The sequence below is a fragment of the Elephantulus edwardii genome, unplaced genomic scaffold (genome assembly GCF_000299155.1).
Source record: "Elephantulus edwardii isolate Elephantulus edwardi_28Jun2011 unplaced genomic scaffold, EleEdw1.0 scaffold00108, whole genome shotgun sequence".
NCBI lineage: Eukaryota > Metazoa > Chordata > Mammalia > Macroscelidea > Macroscelididae > Elephantulus > Elephantulus edwardii.
The window spans coordinates 6,091,663-6,118,303 of record NW_006399858.1 but is presented as its reverse complement, the minus strand read 5'-3'; the positions used below and the strand labels follow the sequence as shown (position 1 = coordinate 6,118,303).

Genomic DNA, 26,641 nt, shown 5'->3' with positions numbered 1-26,641 from the left:
CCAAAGAAAGGTGGCCGGACAGAGTGTTTTAATTATCAAACAATATCATTACTATTATATGCAAGCAAGATTCTGCTGAAAATTATCCAAAAACAACTGGAGCAGTACATCAACAGGGAACTGCCAGGTGTGCAGTCTGGGTTTAGAAGAGGCAGTGGTACTGGGAATATTATAGCTAATGTTAGATGGATCTTTGCTACAAGAAGAGAGTACCAGAGGAATATCTGTCTGTGCTTAATTTACTATGCAAAGGCATTTGACTGTGTGGATCACAGCAAACTGGCTGCCTCTGACTGACAAGAAGGGGAATCTCAGGACACTTGATAGTGTTTATGTGAAACTTATACTTGAACCAGGAGGCAGTCATCCAAACAGAGCAAGGAGACACACTATTCAAAATCAGGAAGTGTGTACTCCAGGGATGCATTCTGTTTCCATACGTTTTCAATCTATATGCAGAACAGATCATCTGGGAGTCTAGTTTGTATGAGAAGGAGTGTGACATCAGAATTGAAGATTCATCAACAACCTTTTATGCAAGATCATACAACCATGCTTGTTGAAACTAAGAATGACCTGAAATGCTTGCTGCAGAAGATCAGTAACTTCAGTCATCAATATGGATTGAAACTCAACATCAAGAAAACAAAGATTCTCACCACTGGGCTGATTGGCAGAATTATGATAGATGGTGAAGAGATTGAGATTGTTAACAGCTACAGTTTGGCTCCACAATCAAAACTCTTGTACTAACAACCAGAAACTCAAGAGACTAATTGCATTGAGAAAATCGAATGTCAGGGACGTCTTCAGAGTACTGAAGGGCAACGACATCAGTCTGAAAACTAAGATGCAAGCTCATCCAAACCATAGTCTTAGCAATTGCTTGCTATGCATCAGAGAGCTGGACAATGGCTAGGGATGGTAGAATTGATGCCTTTGAGCTGTGGTGCTGGAGAAGGGTGGATGGCCAGGAGAGGGTGAAACCAGGCTGCTCCTTAGAAGCAAGGATTCTAAGGCTTGTTCTGACACAGTTTGGGCAAGTTGCAAGGAGGGATCATGTTTGGAAGGGCAGAGGGACGGAGAAAGAGAGGGAGACCATTAATGAGATGGATTAATACAGTGACTGGGGTAATGAGGGTAGGTGTGTCAGAGACAGCAAAGTTGGCACAGCATAGAGCAGGTTTCAGAGCTATGGCAAGTGACTCAATGGTACATAACAACAACAATGGATGTAAAGTCTTTCTGCTAGAAAGACTCCCCTTCTTTGTCATTCCTCTTCTCTTTGACTCATTCTATATTCTCAGTTATCTATAACTTCTTTGCATACATAGTTACAGCCAGCATTCATCATATCACTTGGTCATTGCTAGTGAGTTAAGACGTGTGCACATGCAAATTTATAACATTCTAAGGGCCTAGGCTTTTTTTTACTTTTTAGTTCTCTATTCCCTACCTAGACTAGTCTAGTTAATATATGCATAAGTAGTATTTTACAGTGAATTAAGTACATTAAAGTTTAATTAAATGTGACTCTAGATAAATTTTTGAAATTTAACTTTTTAATAAACATGCATAAGATTTCATTTTATGGACTATGAGAATAAAATATATCCAGTCCTTATACTGTCAACATTTTGATATATTTCTTTTACTATTCCTATCACTTTATGTATGGTGTTGTTATGTGCCGTCGAGTCGCCTGCGACTCATAGAGACCCTGTGTACAACAGCCCTAAACTCTGCTCTATTCTATGCCAATCCACTATCTCCGACACATCTACCCCCTTGACTCCCAGTCACTGAGTCAATCCATCTCATCAAGGGTCTTCCCTCCTGCGCTGTCCTTCCACCCTCCCAAGCATGATGTCCCTTTCCAAGGATTGGTCCCTCCTTGCAGCATGTCCAAAGTATGTCAGACAAAGCTTCAGAATCCTTGCCTTCAAGGAGCAGCCTGGCTTCACCCTCTCCAGGACAAAACTATTTGTTTTCTTAGCAGTCCATGTTATATTCAATACTCTTCTCCAGCACCACAGCTCAAAGGCATCAATTCTTCTATCATCGCGAGTCATTGTCCAGCTCTTTGATGCATAGCAAGTAATTGCAAAGACCATGGCATGTGTCAAGTGCACCTTAGTCTCCAGACTGACATTCTTGCACTTCAGTACTTTAGAGAGGTCTCTAACTGCAGACTTTCCCATCTCTATTTCTACAGTTTAGAAAGACCTTTCATCTGCATTGTTCTGTAAACTGCTTGTCTGTCGTTCAACATAAGAAAAACAATCACTGTAATCCATCACGTTAACAAAGCAAAGAACAAGAACCACATGATACTGTCATTTGATGCCACAAAGGCCTTTGACAAAATCCAACACCCTTTCCTGATAAAAACACTCAACAGAATAGGATTAAAGGGGAATTTCTGCAACATAGTAAAAAGTATATACACAAACCCGAGAGGCAACATTGTTCTTAATGGAGAGAAATAAAAGGCATTCCTCTTGAGAAAAGGAACTAGGCAAGGATGCCCACTATCACCTCACCTATTCAATATTGTATTGGAAGTCTTAGCGGCAGGAAAAGGAAATAAGGGTATCCAAACTGGCAAAGAGGAGGTAAAATTTTCTCTCTCTCTGCAGATGATATGATAGTTTGCTTAGAAAACTCTAAAGACTCAACAAGAAAACTACTGGACATAGTTGACCAATTCAGCCAAGTAGCAGGATACAAGATCAACATACAAAAATCAATTGGGTTTATCTATAGTAACGAAAAGAATACAGAACTAGAGCTGAGAAAGACAATACCCTTCACAATAGCTAATCACAAGATTAAATACTTAGGAATAAACCTAACCAGAAGCACAAATGATCTGTTTAAAGAAAATTACAAAACATTATTACAAGAAATAAAAAAAAAAAGCTGGTAATCTCGGAGGAGGGGTTGTAACCATCGAAAGAAGCAAGAGCAAGATAACTGTAACCTCTGAGGTGCCTTTTTCCAAACGGTATTTGAAATATCTCACCAAAAAATATTTGAAGAAGAATAATCTACGTGATTGGTTGCGCGTAGTTGCTAACAGCAAAGAAAGTTATGAATTACGTTACTTCCAGATTAACCAGGATGAAGAAGAGGAGGAAGATGAGGGTTAAAACTCATTCCTCTTGAATATTTTGTGTAAGCCCTGAATAAAACATGGGAACCAAAAAAAAAAAAAAAAGAAATAAAAAGAGAACTGGAGAGGTGGAAGAATATCACTTGCTCCTGGATAGGAAGACTCAGTATTGTGAAAATAACAGTACTATCAAAGGCAATTTACTCATTCAGTGCAATCCCAATAGAAATACCAATTCCATTCTTCAACAAGATGGAAAAGGCAATCTGCAATTTCATTTGAAATGGAAAGAGGCCCAGAATAAGCAAAGCATTCCTTAAAAAGAGAAACAAGGTAGGTGGCATTTCACTTTCTTATTTCAAATCCTACTGCACTGCCGTGGTGGTCAGGACAGTGTGGTAACTGGTACAATGACAGATACATAGATCAATGGAATAGAATTGAGAACCCGGAAATCAGCCCATATACTTATGGTCAACTGATTTTTGACAAGGAGATGAAATCAGTTAAGTGAGGAAATGACAGCCTTTTTACTAAATGGTGCTGGCAAAATTGGAGAAAATCTGCAGAAAACTCAAGCAAGAGCCACACCTCACTCCATACACAAAAAACAATTCAAAGTGATTTATGGACCTAGGACTAAAACCAAGGACTCTAAACTTTATTAAAGAAAAGCTTGGAAGAACTCTAGAAGTCCTAATCCACAGCATAAACATCTTACAAGCATCCTGAAAAATCTACAACCAGGAGAGGATAAAATAGATGAATGGGACCTTCTAAGAATCAAATCCCTATGCACATCCAAAAACTTCTCCAACAGGATAGAAAGGGAAGCCACAGATGGGTGAAAAATATTTGGGAATGACATTTCAGACAAGGGACTTATATCTAGAATTTATAAAATACTCAAGCACCACAACAAGATAAAAGTAAATAACCCAATTGAAAAACAGGATATAAATAGATACTTCACCAAAGAAGACATTCAGATGGCAAACACATGAAGACAAGTTCAAAATTGCTAGCTCTAAGAGAGATGCAAATCAAAACAACTATGAGATATCATCTCACCCCAATAAGAATAGCAAAATTTAGTAGAACAGCAAACATCAAATGCTGGTGAGGTTGTGGAGAAATTGGAACTGTTATTCACTGTTGGTGGGAGTGTAAAATGGTGCAACCACTATGGAAGGCTGTACGGTGCTTTCTCAAAAAGTTTCAAATAGAGATACCATTTCATCTAGCAATTCCACTACTGGGAATTTTCCCTAAAGAAACCATAACTGCCACCCAAGCAGATATATGCACACTCATGTTTATTGCTGCTTTGTTAGCAGTAGCAAAGAGCTGTAAACAACCCTAGTGCCCATCAACAAACAAATGAATAGAGAAGCTCTGATATATTCACACAATGGAATACTGTGCAGCATTGAAAAACAAGGAACTCATGAAATGTTATGCAAAATGGATGACCCTGGAGGACATTATGCTGAGTGAAATATCTCAGTCACAAAAGGATAAATATGTATAGGGACACTGTTGTAAAATGGGACTGACATCAGGGTTGAGGGAAGACAGATGCATTGAAACAGATGGAGAGTACTGTTTAAAAGCGATATATGAATGGATATTCTTGTCATGACAAAAGTCTACAGTGAAGGCTGCCTAGTCGAGTGGACTTGGGGGAGTAGCGGGGGCGAGGGATTGCATAACAAAGAATTTTTTTTCTTTCTTTTCAAGATGAAGAGTGGATTGGGGGCAGGGAGAGGGTGGGTAGGGAGAAAAGTGCAGCAGTGAATGACTGGAAACTCTAAGTCTCTGTAAACTTTCATTAAAATTAATTAAAAAAAATGTTTGTCTGTCAGATACTTTTCTAAATCTGAGCATTTAGATTATGGCAGACTAGGAAGAAGGATTGGCCATCTACTTCCATAATAGCAGGCCTTCAAAAACCCTATGTACGATAGAACACACTTAGACTAGCAGATAGGGCAACAGATGTGGAACTTTCAAGTATGGAAATACTAATGAGGAGGAGCAGTTGTAAGCAGACACTAGTGGTTGGAACATGCAATATGAGAACTATGAGTGTAGGAAAATTAGATATTGTTAAGGAAGAAATGGAACACATAAATATTGACATACTAGGTACTGGCGAGATGAGATGAACTGGCATGGGACATTTTGTATCAGATAATCAATCATATGATCTACTATCCTGGCAATGAAAAGGTGAGGAAAAATGGGGTTGCTTCAGTTAAGTCATTTCTAGACGGGTCTTGAATTACAGTATTGAGAGTGACAGGATAATACCCATACGCATACAAGGAAGTCCAGCGAATGCCACTATCTTTCAAATATATGCACCAACAACCAGAGCCAAAAAAGAGGAAATAGATGATTTCTATCAACTTTTGTAGTCAGAGATTGATCGAACATGTAGTCAAGATGCATTAATAGTGATGGGTGACTGGGATGCAAAAGTTGGGAACAGAGAAGAAGGATCAGTAGTTGGAAAGCATGGACTTGGTGACAGAAATAAAGCTGGAGATAGGATGATAGAATTTTGCACAATCAACAATTTATTTGTTGCAAATACATTTTACAAGAAACATAAAGGCAGGCTATACACATGGATTTCACCTGATGATATGCCTAGGAATCAGATAATCAGATAGATTACATCTGTGGAAAGAACCGCTGGAGAAGCTCAATATCAGCTGTGAAAACTATGCTTGCTTCTGATTGTGGAACAGATCACCAACTACTCATATGCAAGTTTAAGCTGAAGCTAAGGAACGTGAAATCAAGCCACCAAAAATATGACCTTGAGTTTATCCCACCTGAATTTCAGAACTATCTCAGGAAATGGTTTGAGGCCTTGAACACTAATGAGTGAACACCAGATGAGTTATGGCAAGATATCAAGAATATCATCCTGGAAGAGTGCAAAAAGGTCATTGTACTTTATGTATAGTTTTGAATATCACACTTTAATAGCTATTAGAGTATATAAATTTCTTTTAAAAATTTTTAATGATTATGATTCATTATTTAGATGCACTATAAGCATCATAATTTATATACTTATAAATTAAGCATTCCTCTAGCATTAAAAATTTTGTTTCCAGCTTTATGTAGAATCTGTACTTTTTTATTGAGATCTTTAACTTCTTTCTAATGATTGTAATACTAGTTAATAATTCATCCTTTTTTTCTTGCTTTAAATCAATTTTTAATTGCTTTCTGGAATGAAACAATTTCTGCTAATAAGTCATGAAATACTGAAAATAATTATACATTTTCATTAAACTCTTTCCTAATATCCGCTGGATTTTTTTTTACTTCTTCTTCTCCTTCTCCTCCTCCTTTTTCTCCTCTTCCTTCTCCTTCTCCTCCTCCTCCTCCTTAATTTTAATGAAAAGTTACAGAGACTTTGGATTTGCATTCGTTCATTGTTGCCCTTTTCTCCCTGCCTATCTCTCCCCGCCCCAGTAAAAGAAAAATTCTTTCATTGTTACACATTTCCTCCCCTCAGGTCTTCTCCACTATGCAGTCTTCGCTCTGGACTCCTGTCATGACAATAATACCTAATCACATATCCCTTTTAAACAGTTCTCTTCCTCATCTGTTTCAGTGTAGTGTACGTTATTTATCCCATGTTTCTGGATTTTGTAAATGCAGGTTAATTACTTCTTTTTATTATTGAAGTTATTTAATTCTTTAAGCTAGTTTAAATTTGGATTATTTTAGCCATTACCTTAGCCCCCTGTAGTGTCCAGCTACCTTATCTGCAGATACATAATTTTAAAAATTATCAGCAGCTTTGGGATAGGAGAGAGGGTACTTCCCACACTGAAACAAGGCTTGGGGAAGATTGGAGCAAGATCCTGCTGATAGTGGTAGAGGGACTATGGCAAGGTGCACGCAGAGGAGCCCTGAGATAGAGGCCATAGGTAGAAGTTTTGTTGTTCTTTCTGGATGACGAAAGGAAAAGCTGCTTGCTTAACTGACACCAGAGCCTGTGCCTTGGGCCTGGACTTGTATTGGCTGATACTCTTTGCCTCCCTCACTCCACAACTTACTTCCCTAAATAAACCCAGTCTCGGCCAAAACTGTGAGTAAAGTCTATGAGTCAGCATTGAACATTAGACCTTAGTGGTGGGTAGGAACAGTTGCAGGAGCCTAGGGGTGGTGTGTCTGACCAAGAAGCTGTCTGCTGCTATGGGTATTAATGATGGAGACAGTTCACCTTTATGAAGTAGAGAGAAGTCAGACATGGCCACCACTCTATACCCCATCTGCACAATTACAAAGAGTTTTTTTGGCATTTGCATTGATTTATAATATTTTTACACCCATTTGCTTTAACTTAACTGTTTTAGTTGCTTACCCCACTAGTCTTTTAATATGTTTGCATCCCATTTCTAAAATTTTTGTATTTTAATTGTTTTTGGCATAGTCGAGAAATATCCTTTATAATTTTAAGTAAAGATTTGTGGATATCTTGGGGTTTTTCGTTTGTTTGTTTGTTTGTTTGTTTGTTTTAAAATGTCTTATGTTTGCAAATGAAAATAGCCCTGGTGATTCAGTTGCATGGTTCAGGTGGAAGTGGTAATCTACTTGTGTAAAAATTGATGGTCTTGGAAACCCTATGAGGTGGGTCTCCTTGGAGTTGGAATTGATTCATTGGCAATGGTTTGTTATTCTTGCATATTAAAGACAACTGACATAACTTGAATTCATAACATTTTTCTTGTTTTCTATAATTCCTCTATGGTCTTGTCAGGTCAAGACCCCCAGGGTCTTTTTGGACCCTGGGCCCTAGCCTGTACCTTATTAGTATATACAGAGAAAGCACTTATATTTCTTTTTTTCTTTTTTTTTTTTTTCAGTGCAGTATACACAGTTTATCCAGTTTTTCTCAGTCTTACCCCAACCCTGATATCAATCCCATTTTAATTGTTGTTGTTAGGTGTTGTCAAATTAACTAGGATTCATAGAGACCCTGTGAACAGCAGTTCTGAACTTTGCACTATCATGTACCCTCCTCTCGATTTCTTTTCTGTTTTCTATTTTCTTTTTTTAAATTTTTATTGTATTATTTTTATGTGTGCCGTCAAATCAGATCTGACTGGTACAGGAGGAGATTGCCCCCTCCTTCTCCAGCAGAGCTTCTGGTGGATCGATTTCTTATACCCTCAAATCTTTTGTTATAGTCACTGTGTCACCCTCTCCTGCTCAGGGTTTTCTCTTTTTCTCTTTCTTTGGTCTTTCCCTTCCCCAGCATGATACAGAAATTTATAGTAGCAGATTTTTCTTTATTTCCAGCATTTACGAGACTACAGGGACTGAGCTACACAATAGCTGTCTCTTTAAAGAGAATATTTTTTTATGGATGAGAAAAGTGAAGTAATGCATATTCATATTAATCCTCCCAAGAAGTGTGTACATTCATCCATAAAGATGCTGGTCTGGAATTATGCTGCTTCTTCATATGATGTATGCCAAAAAATGGTGGAGATTTTAGTATTAAAAGAACTACTAGACCACTCTCAGTCACAGTGGACGGTTGATCCTGCATAGACTTGAGATCTGATTCCAGTAAGTTGCTTCTGAAAAATGACTGTGTGGGAGCTCTGGTGGCCTAGTGATAAGAAACGGCTCTGCGGAAGAAGGAAGGGCAGTCTCCTCCATACAATTTACTGCCTCTGTAAACCTGCTCAGAGGTCAGCTGTGAGTCACTTCTGGCTCCATGTTATATTGCAACAACAACTTAACAGTTATCTGTATAATGGAGGAGGGGTGCTTTAGGAGGGGTATATTTGCCACCAAGACAGAATTTCTTGAAAAAATTTCTTGAGTCAATTTAGCTAGTAACATGCCTCAGTAGATTTCCGCCCCCCCCCCCCCAGCATCCAGTAGTCTCTAACCAGTCTGAATGGGACTGCTTCTTTGTACTGCTTTCTTAAAATCTATACATTTTACAAGGAATATCTCCAAAGAACATTGTACTAAAGGATAGTGACATCAGTTTAAAGACGAAGGTGCACCTGATCCAGGCCATAGCCTTTAGTAAACATAGTTACTAAGTGACTAAAGGTGACAGAAGAAGAATCGATGTCTTTGAGTTGTGGTGTTGGGGAAGAATACGGAATTTCCCTTGTACATTCAAAAGAACAAATTAATGTGTCTTTGAGAGTGAAACCAGAATGTTTGTTAGAGGCAAAGATGGTGAAACTTCATCTCATATTGGGCATATTGTAAAGAGAGGCCAGTTCTTGGAGAAGACATCATGCTTTGAAAGGTAAAGGGTTAGCAAAGGAGGGGAAGACTCTCAGAGAGATGAATTGACACAGTGAGTGTCAGTTTGCTCAGGTGTATCAGAGATAATGAGGATGGCACAGGATAGGGCAGGGTTCGGATCTGTTATTCATAGAGTTGCTGAGAGTCATGGTCAGCTAGCTCGCTGTCACCTAAAAGCCACAAGCCTCAGTAAAATAATTTTTTTTTCTCATGCTCAGTGAACTCTTTTTTTTTTTTTAATTTAAGAAAGGTAAAGTTACCTTTATTTTATTCTTTGTACCTGTAAATCATTTATGTAAATTTTGTTATAATTTCAAAAACATAGTGTCCTGTTAGTAGTTCTTAAATTAAGTCACTAAGTTTTCTTATTCATTATGGAAAACATACATCAAAAAGCCATCAAATAGTTTACAATCAAAAATTGCAGCCCCAGTATGGGGGAGCGGGTAATTAGACCTTTTTTAAAACTGTTGGGTGGGGGGAATACATAGAAGGTAAACAGTAATGAGAAGTAAAACTTAAAACCTTGAAAGTTTACTAGAAAGCAGTCAGGTGCAGAGAGTGGACCATGGCAACACTCTCTTCCCCTGGATCCCTATCCTCCTTCACAATGTCCTCAATAAGTATTTGTTTTTCCTGACACTCTTCGGTCCTCCCTTAAGCTATGAACTGAACAAGTTTGGTGTCTTGAATCATATATTGATATAAAAATAGATGATAATTTTTCCCCCGTGCCATGTAGACCCAAGACAAGGATGAAATAAATGTAGGACATATAACTTAAGCCCATTTAAAGGCTTCCAGTTAATTGTAGCACATAGCAGTACTGCAAGTAGAAAGAATGAAATAGATTTATTCCCCCACCCCCAGTATTACAGATAGGTATTTTGGCTGGGTTACTGACAATGAAACCTAATTCCACTCCAATCCCTCAAACAAACCACACCTGTGGTTAATAGTGACTCACTGCATTTTATTATGTCACCGGAAGAAGAAACCAATGTTGTCTGGTTTTCTTCACCAGAACCAGTAAGTTCTCGTTTTAAAGTTTGAGATGTATTCCATAATAAGCTGAGTGAGAAATCTATTTGAAAAATACATATTTATATTAAGAAAGATTCAGGTTATTTTCATGCAAAATATCAGTTGATAGGTTTCTTCTGTCTTTGATTCCATGTTGCTGGAAAAAGTTTAACCAAACTTGCATGCTAATTTGTCCTTAGTTGTAAGCTCAGCGAACTCTTAATCCACAGCCTCAACTTATTCTTCAGCTCAGTAAAGGCACATTTTATTATTTCATAGGTTTTAAATTTCTAATTTTTTTCCTTTCTAGGAATCTCTCTGTGAGTTGATTGGATTTGTTATATTTGTATCCCATGTCTCAATTTAAAAAAAATAATTGACTAAATAATTTTTGTCACAGTAAGATGAATACTTAGGAGAGGGTTGCTAGTTAAATTCCTTTACTTCTAATATACTAGAACCGAAGAAAGCCCACTGCCCTTTACTTCATTGACCCCTTCCAGTTCACAGTGTCTGACCTTCAGTGTGGAGACTGAATACCTTTCTAAAGGCTGCTACCTGTCATTCTCCTGGGGAGCAGCTGGGTGTTCAGACCACTGACGTTTTGGTTGGCAGTCTGATGTATTGGGCACTGTATCAAATAAGACATGATAAATAAGTGTGTTACATAATTAGTTTGTATTTGAAATTAACATACTCATTTCAGAGACCTAAAGTATTTATTTTCTAGGTACTTGAAATATTTCTCTTTAAATATTTTAATTATTTTAACATAACTATTTTTACTACAAACTAAAAAGTTTCTGTCTAATCTTATCTAGACAAATCTCAATTAAAAGGCAAAGACTTAAGTATTATTTTGGAATTGTATATATATTCTTGAACCTGGATGTACTGTAATATTTTTGCTTCTTATGTCAGTTCCCTTAGCCACATAGAAGACACTCTCCCTCCAGGCAAAGCAGTGTTTTACACATGGGCTGATCCAGTGGGCTCTAAAAAACTCAAGTGGAGCTGTGGACGAAGCCATGGGGAAGTAACACAGAAGGATGTAAGTGTGGAGTTGATGGCTAGTGTGCTCTCAGCAGGTTTTTGTCTTTTAAATAGTATGCTCTTTGATCTTTATGTTTGGTTTTTGTTTGTGTGGTGTTTACCCCCCTCCTCCCCTCATTGACAGTTCTTTGGAGCACTATTCTATTCTGAAACACATTGGGTTGACATGATTTGGAACTGACTTCACAGCAACTATGTGTTTGGTTTTTAAAGACTTTTTGTGCTTCTCTCTCTCTCTCTCAACAACTGATGCAATCACAGTTGCCAATGTTTCCATAAGCAGCTAAGCATTTTAATCATTGTACCACCAAGTCACTTTTCTCTTACCTTAACAACATCAAAAAATCTGTTAACTCGGGGAGCTCTGGTGGCCTAGTGGCAAGAAGCTGCACTGCAATCCCAGAGGCTCACAGTTCAAATCTACCAGATGCTCTGCCGGGGAAGGAGGGACAATTGCCTCCTGTACCAGTCAGATCTGATTTGATGGTACACACAAATAATAATAAAGTAAAATAAAAAAAAAATCTGTTAACTCTTGATTTAATTCTGAATCACTATTCCAAATCATCACAACCCTACTGTAAGACAGAAGAGAGCTAGCCCTTTGGGTTTCCACACCTGTAAATCTTAATAGAAGCAGACTGCCACAGCTTTTTCCCACTGAGTGTCTACTGAGTTCAGTCTTTCTTACTTTTGCATCAGCAGCTCAGCATTTTAGGCACTGTCCCATCAGGTCAGCTTTCTCTATTTTACTGTTGTCAGTGACTCATAGTGACCCTGCATACAACAGAACAAAACACTGCCTAATGCTTCTGCATCCTCTCAGTCTCTGCCGCTGAAACACACTGCTAATCTAGTTCTGTTTTTGTGGGGGAAATGCTTAATTGAATTTAAGGGGTAGATAACCTTGATTGATCTAATTGAAATATTTTCTTTCATCCGTACATAATAGACGTATTCAGGAGAAAGATTTTATTTTAATGTGAAAATAATTTTATGTTATTAGTACTTTTTCATATTTGAAGATTCACTTTCATAAAGATAAATCTGAGATCTATACAATATTAGAAAACATGAGTTATTTGGAAATAAATATTAGTTTTAATGCTGTATAATTTACTATAATCTATTTACCATAGCATGACTGTTTTAGATACTGATTATATGGTAATAGTTTGCATCTTTGGAATTATATTGGTTGGTTTAAGGGTATAATTTTCATTTTTTATCTCTAAATTGTAACATAAGTGAATGTATGTAATTTTCTGCTAATCACAATGTTTGAGTTACAAAATTTTATGATTATTAATTAGTAGACTTTGTTACATTTATCTTGTCATCAAACCATAAGACCCATGTATTAATACAGTGCTTTTATGAGGACTTTTTTACAGAAATGATGTCATAGTGTGAGTGTTCATGCATGCACTTCAGGTGACAAGTATATTTTGTTCTATTTTTGGCTCAGCTCTTAAAAAAATGGAAATTTCAGACTGTGGTAACTTTTAACATACATAACATTGCTGCAGTCTTAAATAAAACAGAAAATATTTTTTGTTACAGGGGAGTCTATAAGACTATTAGGTAAATTTTATTAAAATAAAGGCATTAAATATTTGAATTGTGTTCTTGATAGTATCTTCATAGTATTATTGACAAGACCTGAAAATCAGTTAACCATCCAGTGTTTGGATTTACTTCCACCTTCCGTTGGATTGCCACTGCTAAATAACAGCTTAAGGACTAGTAGATTCCAAACTGCTGACCTTTCAATTAGCAGCCCAACGTGTAACTTACTATGCCACCAACATAGACTACTGTTATGTGAATTTTCAAGTCTTGTTCATATATTAGTTCATTTAGTTGTCACCCCAAACCTATGAGATAATTGTCATTATTAATCCCATTTTACAAACATGGAATCTAGATTTCATGCTGATTGAGACAAAGCTCACTTTTATTCTTTTTTTTCTTTTTGTTACTGTTTTTATTTTAGGATATGATGACACCTATAAGTGTGGGGAAAAAAACTATTTATTTAGTTTCATTTTTTGAAGGCCTACAACGCATTATTTTATTCACTGAAGATCCAAGAGTATTTAAAGTAACATATGAAAGCGAGAAAGCAGAGTTAGCAGAGCAAGAAATTGTGTTGGCTTTACAAGATGTTGGAATTTCTCTTGTCAACAATTACACAAAACAGGAAGTAGCTTATATTGGCATTACAAGGTCAGTTAAGATTTGGATAAATGTAAATGATTAATTTCTTGGTTATTAAGAAGTTATAATTGTAAAACTCAAGATAATTTCATTTAAGTTAGCCCTGCTAACTTAAAAGGTTTTGGCCTTTTAAGATTAAAAGCATTAAAATTTAGTTATAAATGTCTCATTATGTTGTTAATTCTCTCACCTTTTTTTTAAAAAAGATTTTTTTTCTTATTATTAATTGCAATGAACATCTACAGAGATTTTGGAATTCTATTCGTTCATTGTTGCACTTTTCTCCTTGAAAAGCAAAAGAAAAACTACTTCACTGGTACACAATCCCCCCAGGCTCCCCGCACATCCCAACCCCCACGCCAAGTATACTCCACTCTGCAACCCTCATTCCGGACGCTTATGATAATCATAATGCCCTAAAATATATTACTTTTAAACTATTCTCTCCTTCATCAGCTTCAATGCAGTAAACATAATTTATCCAGTTTTTCTCAGTCTTAACCCCCACCCCGATTTCAGCCTCATTCTACAACAGTGGCTCCATATAGTATTTGTCCTTTTGTGGCTGAGATATTTCACTCAGCATAATGTCCTCCAGGATCACCCATTTTGAATAATATTGCATGAGTTCCTTGTTTTTCAATGCAGCGTAGTATTCCATTGTGTGAATATACCACAGCTTCTCTATCCATTCGTTTGTTGTTGGTCACTTAGGTTGTTTCCAACTCCTTGCTATTGTGAACAAAGCTGCGATAAACATGGATGTGCATATATCTGCTTGGATGTTGTTTATGGTCTTTTTAGGGTATATTCCCAGTAGTGGAATTTCTGGGTCAAATGGTATCTCTATTTGCAACTTTTTGAGAAAGCGTGACACCACTTTCCACAGTGGTTGCACCATTTGACACTCCCACCAACAGTGAATAAGGGTTCCAGTCTCTCCACAACCTCACGAGCATTTATTACTTGCTGTTCTACTAAATTTTGCTATTCTTCCTGGGGTGAGATGATATCTCATAGTTGTCTTGATTTGCATCTCTCTCAGGGGTAGGGGTTTTGAACATTTCTTCATGTGTTTGTTGGCCATCAGAAAGTCTTCTTTGGTGAAATGACTGTTCATATCCTGTGCCGATTTTTCTGTTGGATTATTTACCTTTATCTTGTTGTGTTGCTCAAGTATTGTATAAATTCTGGATATAAGTCATGTCTGACATGTCATTGTCAAACATTTTTTCTTAGTCTGTGGCTTCCCTTTTTACCCTGTTGGAGAAGTTTTTGCATGTGCATAGGGATTTGATTCTTAGAAGGTCCCATTCATCTATTTTATCTTCTCCTGGTTATAAATTTTTCAGGGTACTCAGAAGACTCTTTATGTTGTGGATTAGGATTACTAAAGTTCTTCCAAGATTTTCTTGAATGAAGTTTATAGTCCTTGGTTTTAGTCTCACCTTTTTTTAAATGTTAGATTTTTTTTTCCCCCCACTTAAGAGAAACAATATTTAATGTGTTAGAAAAAATATGTAATTGTCAACCACTACCATAGGGCAGAGTACTTTATAGATGCTCCATAAATAGTTGTTGGAAAATTTACAGAAAGCACAAGGATTTTCTCATTAGATTTTAAAAGGTAAAACTTGCCACTTTAAGATTTAATAAGATAATAAAGTATTTCTTTATCATTCCGTATCTAATTATAACGGTGTATTCAGACATGTTGGAGATCATGAGGATGACATAAGATACAGGGCAAGATTCCAATCTCTTGGTCATAGAGTTGCTATAACAAATCATAACGACATATATCAACAATAATACTGTTTTCTCTCCATAATAGACACATGAATCCGTTTGAGAGCATTTCTTCCATTTATATAATCAGAGTATATTGTGCCTTAAATCCTGCACCTGAGTTAAATGTTTGAACAAATACATAAATAGTCTATGTTTTATTTATGTTTATTTGACAAAGCATGGCCCTGCCTCTTTTAGTGGAGCTAGTCCAATTTAAACCTGAATTTTTAAAACAATTTTTAAAGAAATTTATAGCTTAAACATAAAATTTTATTACATAAATAAAATAGTAAAGTGGGAAACAGCTTTTAAGGTGTTATGCCTATTATTTTGTATTGTCTCCTGTGTTAAATTATTTGAATGCAAAGAGTATTAAGATGTGTATGCTACATCTCTATTAAATGGTACATTCACACAATGGACTATTATGCAACATTAAAAAACATTGATGTCTTGAAACATTACACAACATGGGGGAGCCTGGAGGACCTTTTGCTGAAATATCTCGGTTACAAAAGGACAAATAATACATAACAACACTGTTACAATACAAACACTGGAAGACTAGGGAGAGAATGGAGGAAAGTGGATAGATAATGAACACTGCATTAGAACAGATGAAGGGAAGAATTATCCGAAAGGAATATATGATTAGGCATTATATACATGACAACAATCTGGAACAAGGGATGCTTTTTGGGTGGGAGGAGAAAATGTTCAACAATGATTGAAAAATATTCTTTGAAAAAACTAACTTTAGGTTGAATTAACTTAAGCAATATAATGAACTACTTTTTTTATCCACTTGAATTGATTCCATTTAATTTTAAAAAATTTTAAATTACATGGCCTTTTCACTTTGAAATCTGTTTTTTTATTCTATGTTTAGACTTTTTAACAATTTTATTTCACTTTCAACTAGATTTATCCTATTTATTCTGTCTCCAGTATTACTATTTCATATTTCCCATCTTCTTTACCTCAATAAGGTCTTCCCTTTTCACTCACTACTTTTGTGTCTAACTTTATTTAGGAAAGTAAAATAATCAAGAGAATTTTCAAAGAAATTCTTACATGAAGAAACTGCCCATCTTTCTCACTTAGAGCAAGTGATAGATCAAACTTTTATCTTTCAGTTAGCTGTGACTGTCAGTCTTACTACCTAATATAGTACAAGTAAAATGAATTGATATTTTTAAGTATAATGTACTTTTTTATAATGAAGGCTATTGTGAAATTTTACTGAAAATTTGTAATTCGTGTTATCTGATTAAAGCTGGTAAATGCTTATATATTAGTGCTTTGATTTTGCTTTTTTTTTTATAAGTTCTGATGTTGTTTGGGAGACAAAGCCCAAAAAGAAAGCAAGATGGAAGCCTATGAGTATAAAACAAACTGAGAAGTTGGAGAAAGAATTTAAGGACTACACTGAATCTTCGCCTTCAGAAGATAGAATTATTGAGTTGGATACTAATATTCCGGTAATGTATTTAAGTAATTATATGAAGTTTTGCTTATTATCTGCTGTAAATAGGTGAATCTCTAGGAAATGTTCAAAGAAAGTTGAAATGCTATCCTTATAAAACATGTTAGTTTTGTGTACCATAGAGTTGGAACCAACTTGTAGCTGACCCTCAAGTGAATTTTCAGCGACAGTTAATCACATGGGAGGAGATTGTCCATATCCATACCCTTGTCCTTGTATGAATAAGGGTATTCTTGTACACATATTTTACATTTATTATCTAAAATGGTTTAAAGTGATAGTTTACCTGTATTAATGAAACATTTTATAACATGTTCAGGATCTATTTCGTTCTTAACAAAATAAATTCATTTAACGTGATTACTTTTGTCTTTTATTATTTTATTATTTTTTTAGTGACTTTTTATGAAAATTGATACAGCCAAATACGATATAGAGCATATATATATACAAAAGGTCTGAATCAAAACCCAGTAGAATATTTTACCTATTGTTTTCATTTGTATTATTCTAGAAATGTTTTGGTATACATTTCTAAATATAAAGATTCATTACGTTTCTTTTGGGGGGTGATTGGCTGCATATTTTTCAGGTTCGCTTAACACCTAGTGGTAGTAACATGAAAATTCTGCAACCACAAATAATAGCTCTACGGAGAAATTATCTTCCTGCATTGAAGTTGGAATATTGCACATCTGCACATCAGTCATCATTTAGAGTTCAAATTTACAGAATACAGGTAGGTAAGTCTTCCAGAAAGGCAAATTCTATTCTAAAGGAACCGTGTATGAAATCAAATGGGTTCCTATAGTCTGTTTCGGGTAATAGTATTTAAGTTTCAATGTTGGATGAGACTATTTGTTACCCTTGTATGCTTATATAATTGACATATTGGGCCTATTTTTTATTTTATTTTTGTTTTTTTAGATCCAAAACCAGATACATGGTGCTATATTCCCATTTGTGTTTTATCCTATCAAACCTCCCAAGTCAGTAACTATGGATTCAGGTTTGTTCTTACTTTTTCATTGCTATGAAAACAGTTGTGTTAGGTTATTGACCTTATTTTACTATAAAAATATGAAATTAAATCATTTTCTATTTAGTTATTTATAGTTACTGGAAAAAAACTGCTTGTGAAAGGACTAGCAAGTACTCAATTAACTACAACAAAATTGAGCTGCTAATTTACAATTAGTCATTTTTAAAAAGATTACTAATTTACAAAATTCTGATTTCAAATTATTGAGATCATCAAATAAATAGTGAGGAAGTGCACAAATTCATAGTTTTCTAACTGCAGAGACTGTCTTGTATTTATTTCTCAGATGAGAATAATTGCAGTTTATCTTCTCTACTCTCTTCCCCTTGGTACTTCGTCCTTCCTTTTTTTTTTTTTTTGGTACTTCTTCCTTCTTGACTGTCCCTCTTAAGTCTGCTTTTTCTCACTCACCTCCACTACCATACTTTATTCCTTCTCTTCCCCAGGGTATATGTTCAGGCCCCACACCTCAGTTTGTGTAAGGAGCTTGATCTGTGCTTTTGCCAAGATTCTCTGGCATTTCTAATTTTAAAATCACTAATTTAAACCCTTTGGAGGGTTAGCTCTGAGTCACTTCCTACTCAACTGCACATAATAACAACAGCAATTTAAAGGATTAAAGTGAGTAATGATAATTAAAAACTAATCCTGGAATAGAAAATTAGTATTGTAATGGATCTTCAAAATATCAGTAATTTTATGATACCCATGATTTAGTAAATAATTTTTATCATACATTGTGATATATACAGTATACTGCAAGAAAATGCTTATGTTTTGTGTTATAGCACTGTGAGATTTACCATATTTATTAACTTTTCTAGCACCGAAGCCATTTACAGATGTCAGTATTGTAATGAGATCTGCAGGTCATTCCCAAATATCACGTATTAAGTAAGTATGTTAATAGAATTCTTTTTATTCAGGTGTAGTTTCAGGATTTATGAAAGATTACAAGACTCATTAGTTTTTCATTAGACAGTTTAACACGACTTGCATTCCCTCAGTGTAACAGCACTGTCAACTACTCCTTTCCTGAGTTTCAGTACAGTTGTTTGTGTTCATTTAAAGTTCTGGTTTAAATGTATGAATTAATCATATTCTTTAAAAATAAATTTCAGATGAAGCAAAGATTTAAATGAAAAATGTTAAATTATAGAAAATTTAAGTCATTTTCTAATTTTGGAGAGTTAAAGGAGTCTGAATATCCTATAACTAGAAGACATATATTTTGTACACACACATGCTCCTGCAATTGAGATGAAATATGCCTAGATGTTCAAAATAGTTTGTTCTAGATTATGGACATTTTATTAATGTTGTTACTTTAGTAGTTTTCCTCTTAAATTGTCTGTCATAACTTTAAGATGTTTTAGATAAGAGGTAAAAATAACTTCATGTTTACTCGCCATCTAAACCAATAAGAAAATATTTACATTCATTCTTAAGAGTTCCTCTCTGATCTCTGTTTTCCTAATCTGTAACCATATTAACCACTATCTATATTCCTTTCCTTTTTAAAACCAAGTTTTATTTTATATGTGTATGTGTACCTATACTTTTGGTTATAAGTTTTGCTTGCCTCTAATGACCTTTTTTCCTTATTTGTTTTTTATATTGGTTTGCTTACAAAGTGTCTATACATTGTGTGTCACACTACTCGTCATTCATATTTTGTTTCATACATTCTCTTGCCTTATGTTTTATAAATTTAATCAGCCATTGGACCTTACCAATCTTTTTTTTTTTTCTCTCTCTTTTTGGACCTTACCAATCTTTACTTTGTCTTTTCTTGTCCTTGCTGAATCCTTCCCATTTTCCTTTTTTAAGATTTTTTTTATTATTATTAAATTTTATTAATTTTAATGAACATTTTCAGAGATTTTGGGTTTTCATTCATTCATTGTTGCACTGTTTTCTCTACCCTCCTCCCCAGTTCGTTCTTTTTTTTTTCTCCCCTTGAAAGTCTGTTTTAATTGTCCAATTGTCACAGTCCTAGTTAAAGGCAGTTCTGATTAATCTTCTTTGTCAGTGTGTCCTTTGCCATTCCCTATCACTCCTCCCTGAGAGAGACTTCACCCTGATTCATAAGGAAAAGGGGACGGTGTATACTCTTAGCTACTTCCTGCTGAAAAGGGACGCTGTACGTTTTAGGGTGAAGATATTCTCTCACTACTCCAAAGGGCCCCCTTGGCAGTAGGAAACACCTAGACTATTATGGAGATTGATTTTGGAATTTAGATGCACTGTTATCAGTTGTGTTTAGCCGTACATGTTCATATCCTTGAAGATGTATCATGAAAGTGTTGCAGCCTAGAAGATACAAATTTAACCAACAAGTTAAAAGTACATGAGTCAAAAATTAAAAAGCAATAATATTCCAAGTAGAGGCTCTAATAGTGGCACAAATCAAGTTACAGAGGGAAGGTAGTTCTTACAATAAAAGGCCTATTGCCTAGAACTTTGGCTATTATAGTATAAAGTTTAGGAACCACAAGATGTAGAGGCTCAACTATGTCATTTATTGTTCTTAAGTCCTGGAGCAAATTCCATCTACCACTGGGTTGTTTTACAACTTGGAGGTCTGCATGCATGGCAGAGGTGAAGCAAGGAACTGCTTATGAGGTTTTTCGTCAATTCCAACAGCTAAGAAATAGTGAGAAGTGTTGGGACCTCAGAAGGCTTTTAGGACCAAATAGTAGGCTCTGTGTCCAGGAGAAAATGAATATACTTACCAGTAATGTTAATGCTCACCCACAGCTCTTCTGGGAGGATCTAAATCATTGAAGCATCCTCCTTTGTTTCCAGCCTTCCCATTTTCTTTACCCATTCCACCCACCCACCAGATTGTGCAACCCTGTGGTTTCAACTTTACCTGTCCTCACCCCTCTGCTCCTATCCCTTTCCCCTTTGAGTCCCCATACTTCTTTTACTAGTTACTTTCTGTTTTTTTGCAATAATGGTCTTATGCAGTATTTGTTCTTATAAGGCTGAGTTAGTTCATTCAACATAATGCTCTCCAATCTCTCCCAAATTATGTAGTATTTTTTAAAATTTTTGCTCCTGACTGCTGCATAGTATTCTTTTGCATGAATGTAACACCATTTCTCAATCCATTCAGTTGCGGGCTGTTTCCATGTTCTTGTGATGGTGAATGATGCTCCTATGAACATTGGTGTATAAATCTCCATTTGTGTCTCAGTTCTAATGTCCTTGGGGTATATGCGTAGTAGTGGAATAAGTGGATCATACGGATTTTCTGTAGTCAACCTTTTGAGGAAATGCCAAACTGCCTTCCAGAGTGGTTGTACCATTTCATAAGCCTACCAACAATGTCTGAGAATTCAGTTCTCCACAGCCTCTCCAACATTTAGTCCTTGCTGTTCTACAAAACTTTGCCACTGCTACTGGAGTGAGATGGTATCTCAGTATGGTTTTGATTTGTATCTCTCTTATTACCAGTGATTTTGAGCATTTTTTCATGTGTCTGTTGGGCATTCGAATGTCTTCCTCTCTGAAAAGTCTTTCCATATCTTTTGCCCACTTTGTAATTGTTTTATCAGTGTTTTTCTTCTGGTGGCCCAGTAGTGTTCTGTAAACTTTTAATATGAGACCCTTGTCTGAGATGGTATTGTCAAATGTTTGTTCCCAAACAGTAGGTTTTCTTTTCACCCTGTTGGGAAAAGTTTTGATGAACACAGAGATTTAATCTTTAGAAAGTCCCATTCATCAGTTTTATCCTCTCCAAATCGTGCATTTCTGGGTGTATTTGTCAGTCTCTTTATACCATAGACTAGGCCTTCTAAGTTTGGTCCCTGTTTGTCTCTTAACTTTATGGGCGAACTCTTGTGGCCTTGGGACAAGAAGCTGCACTGCAATCCTAGAGGTGAACGGTTTGAATCCACCAGATGCTCTATTGAAAAAGGAGAGGCAATCTCTTCCTGTACCAGTTAGATTCGATTTGACAGTACACACACACACACACACAAAAGTTAATTTAAAAAAAAAAAGAACTTTATGGTTTTAGGCTTTATTCTCATTTCTCTGATCCACCTTAAGTTGATTTGTGTGTATGGTGTGAGGATATGGGTCCTGTTTCAGCTTTCTGCGTGGGTAGCAGTCCAGTTTACCAGCACAATTTGTTGAACAGGTTGCCATTTCCCCTTTTAATAGGTTTTATTTCCTTGTCGAATATCAGTTGACCATAGATAGAGCAGTCCATTTTTTTGTTCTCGATTCTGTTCACTAGTCTATGTGCCTGTCATCGTACAGTACATGCTGTTTTGGTTTCTACCACAGTGTAGTAGATTTTGAGGTCAAGGAGTGCTATGACTCCCACTTCAATTTTGTTTCTCAGAAGTACTTTGCTTATTCAGGGTCTATTTCCTTTCCAAATAAACTTGTCAATTTCCCTGGAAAAGGAATTTGGTATTTATATTGGAATTGCATTGAATATGTACATTGTTTTTGGTAGGATTGTCATTTTCACATTATTGACTCTTCCTATGCATGACCAGGGAACATTTTTCATTTTTTTAGATATGTTACTGTGTCTTGCAAAAATGTTCATAGTGTTCTTTGTATGGGTCTTTTCTTTCTCTAGTTAGGTTCAGGCTCAGGAATTTCAGTTTGTGGTTGGCTGTTGTAAATAGTATTGCTTTCTTGGTTTCCTTTTCTGAGTTCTCTTTGTTACTATAGAGGAATCTCACTCATTTTTGTATATTGATCTTATATCCTGCCACCCTCCTAAATTGGTCCACTAGCTCTAAAATTTTTTTGTTTTTGTTGAGTCCTTAGGGTTTTCTATGTACACTATCATATCACCTGTGTATAGTGATGGTTTCACCATCTCTTTACCAATCTGGATGTATTTGATTTTGTTTTCTTCTTGTATTGCCCTAGTAAGTACTTCCAATACAATATTGAATAGAAGTGACAACAGTGGGCATCCTTATCTCGTCCCTGATCACAGATAAAATGCTTTTTATGTTTTTCTCCGTTGAGAGTAATGTTGGCTCTTGGTTTTGCATATCTATTTTTCACTGTGTTGAGGAAATTACCTATTACATTTTTGCTGAATGTCTTTATCAGGAAGAGGTGTTGTTAAGGGTTTATTTGTATACATGTTCATAAGAGGTATTGGTCTGTAGTTTTCCTTTATTATTTTGTAATTTACTTTTTAGAAAGAGTCGTGGTAATAGGGATATTGTAGCTGATGTTCGATGGATCTTAGCTGAGAGCAGGGAATACCAGAAGAATGTCTATCTGTGTTTCATTGATTATGAAAAGGCGTTTGACTGTGTGGATCATAACAAACTGTGGCTGACTCTGAGAAGAATGGGAATCCCAGAACACTTGATTGTGTTTCTGCGAAACCTCTACTTGGACCAAGAGGCAGTTGTCAGAACAGAGCAAGGAGACACTGCATGGTTCAGAATTGGGAAGGGTGTATGCCAGGGATATGTCCTACCTCCATACCTTGTCAACCTGTGTGCAGAACAGATTATCTGAGAGGCTGGGCTCTATGAGGAGAAGTGGGGCATCAGGATTGGTGGAAGATCTATCAACAATCTGCATTATGCAGATGACACAACCCTGCTTGCTAAAACTGAGGAGGACCTGAAACGCTTGTTGCAAAGGGTCAAGGACTGCAGCCTTCATTATGGATTGAGGTTCAGTGTCAAGAAAACAACAGTTCTCACCACTGGACCAATTGGCAGCATCAGGATGGATGGTGAAGAGATTGAGATTGTTAACAACTTTAGTCTGCTTGGCTCCACAGTCAACAAACACTCTTGGCACCAGTAGCCAGGAAATTAAAAGATGTATTGGGATGGGAAAGTCTGCTGTTAGGGACCTCTCCAAAGTACTGAAGAGCAGTGGTGTCTCTCTGGAGGCTAATTTGCGCCTGATACAGGCCATGGTCTTTGGCAATCACTTGTTATGCATCAGAGAGTTGGTCAATGACTAGGAAGGATAGAAAGAGAATTGATGCCTTTGAGCTGTGGTGCTGGAGAAGAATATTGAATGTACCATGGACTGCCAAGAATACAAACAGATTCATCCTTGAGAGGGTTAAACCAAGCTACTCATTGGAGGCAAGGATTCTGGGGCTTCGTCTGACATACTTTGGGCATGTTTCAAGGAGGGACAGGTCCTTGGAGAGGGACAACATGCATGGGAGGGTGGAGGGGATGGCACAAGAGAGGAAGACCCTCTATGAGGTGGATTGATTCAGTGACTGGAGTAATCGGGATGGGTGTGTCAGAGGCAGTGTGATTGGCACAGGATAGAGCAGGGTTTAGGGCTGTTGTACGTGGGGTCACTATGAGTCACAAGTGACTTGACAGCAAATAACAACAACAACAATTTTCTTTTTAAAAGTTTATGGGTTTTTTTAGTTTTCTTTTAGTTTCAATCTGTAAATCATTGGGACATGATTCTGTTTTTAAAATTATGTTAAAGTGCATGTGAATATAATCTGTTCAGGATCACTGATATATACTGTTCTGTTGTATATACCTCAGTTTACATGAGAGTTTGTGAATTTTATGAGAAATTGAAGAATTTCTTACAATTAAAAATATTATGCCAGAACAGTATTTATTTGTATAAAAGTCGTTGAATTTCAAATGGGTGACCCTGGAGGATATTATGCTGAGTGAACTGTCTCCGTCGCAAAAAAGACAAATACTGCATAGTGCCACTGTTGTGGAATGGGACTGACATCAGGATTGGGGTAAGACTGAGAAAAACTGGATAGATTATGTATACTGCATTGAAACAGATGAGTGAGAGAACAGTTTAAAAGTGATATGATAGGGTATTATGGTTATCACAAGAGTCCAGAATTAAGGTTGCATAGTAGAGTGTACTCGGTGCGGGGGGCGGTGAGGGGATTGTATACCAATGAAGGAATTTTTCTTTCACTTTTCAAAGAGAGGAGCGAACTGGAGGGCACGGGTGAGCAGGGAAAAAAAGTACAACAATGAATGAATGGAAATCCAAAATATCTGTAAATATTCATTAAAGTTAGTAAAAAAATGAAGTCCCTGAATTTCAAGGTTCTAAATATTTATCTTTTTTCCTCATCTGCTTAATGCAATATGATTTTATTTTTTATTTTGTTCTTTTTAATTTTTTTATTTCCTACTTATATTTTTAAAGAATAACTATATGAATAATTATAGATAGTTGTTGTTAGGTGATGTGGAGTCACTTTCAACTCATAGCGACCCTGTATACAACAGCTCTGAAACCTGCTCTGCCCTGTGCCAATTTTACTGTCTCCAACAGACCTACCCTCATTACCCCAATCACTGTATCAGTCCATCTCATCGATGGTCTCCCTATCTTTCTGTGTCTTTCTAACCTTCCAAACATGATGTCCCTGTCTAAAGACCGGTCCCTCTTTGCAGTATTCCTAAAGTATGTCAACAAACCTCAGAATCCTTGCCTCCAAAGAGCAGGCTGGCTTCACTCTTTCTAGGATATACCTGTTTTTTCTCCTTGCAGTCCACGGTATATTCAATGCTCTTCTCCAGCACCACAGATAAATGGCATCAATTCTCTTTCTAATAATTCCATGTTATGTAAAATATTTATATTCTATGTCTTGGGAATAGTGCACTTAGGGTGCTCCTTGGAGGAAAAGAAGGTGACACTTTGTCTTTTTGTGATTTGGACACGTAGTTAGCAAGGCTATTTATTCCTTGGAAAGGGGCATCATGCTTGGAAAGATGGGGGGTCAGCAAAGAAGTAGAAGATCCCAATCCAATGAGATGGATTGGCATAGTGACTTCAGCAGTGGCCTGAATATGTCAGAGATGATGAGGATGATACAGGATAGAGCATGGTTCAGGTAAGCTATTAAAAGGGTGAGTCATACTTGTCTCAATAGCACCTAACAACAACAGCATAAAAAAGAATTATAATGATATGATTATATATTTTAAATATTTCCTATTTATAGGTATAAAAGAATGTCAGTTGATGTTCAAAGTGTTAATACAAGAAATGGACCTCAGATTAGATCTTGGGTTTGTGTACGCTTTAGCGGAACTTACAACAGAAGCTGAAGTTTCTGAAAAAACAGAGGTAAGACCTACTTAAAAAGTGTTAATATTATTATGAATTCTTAGAAGCATTAGATTTTTTTTTTTCTACCTTAAACACAGACAAAAAAAATATTATGCTGTTGTACTAAGTACTTTGGTAGAGATCATATTTGTATAGTAAAAAAGATAGAGCAAGAGCTCTGGTGGCCTAGTGGCAAGAAGCTACACTGCAATCCCAGAGCTACGCACTTCTAATCCATCAGATGCTCTGCTGTAAAAGGAGGGGCGATCTCCTCCTGTACCAGTCAGATCCAATTTAATGGTACACACACACACAAAAATAATAAAATTTTTAAAAAGAAGATAGAGCACCAAAAGCAACAACGATTTTAAGTTCAGTTAGTACATAAGAAGAAATGTTCAAACCAGTAGTTGGAGAAAGAGGGTAACTAGTGATGGTCATGTTGCTGTAATTATGTGCTCTTTTTTTTTTAAATTTTTTTTATTGGGAAAAACATATTGGGGGTACAAGGAGGTGAGGGTTGGGG

The 26,641-nt window shown here is 36.2% G+C and overlaps 1 protein-coding gene across 1 annotated transcript in view; it reads left to right on the top strand.

Annotated features, from left to right (window-relative positions):
* Positions 1–26,641, top strand: part of VPS13A (vacuolar protein sorting 13 homolog A (S. cerevisiae)) — a 289,570-nt gene that overhangs the window by 215,240 nt on the left and 47,689 nt on the right. The window contains 7 exon segments of the mRNA XM_006891989.1: positions 11,366–11,495; positions 13,494–13,726; positions 16,836–16,989; positions 17,587–17,733; positions 17,922–18,003; positions 18,861–18,934; positions 26,026–26,133. Of these exon segments, the coding sequence (XP_006892051.1) occupies positions 11,366–11,495; positions 13,494–13,726; positions 16,836–16,989; positions 17,587–17,733; positions 17,922–18,003; positions 18,861–18,934; positions 26,026–26,133 (928 nt within the window).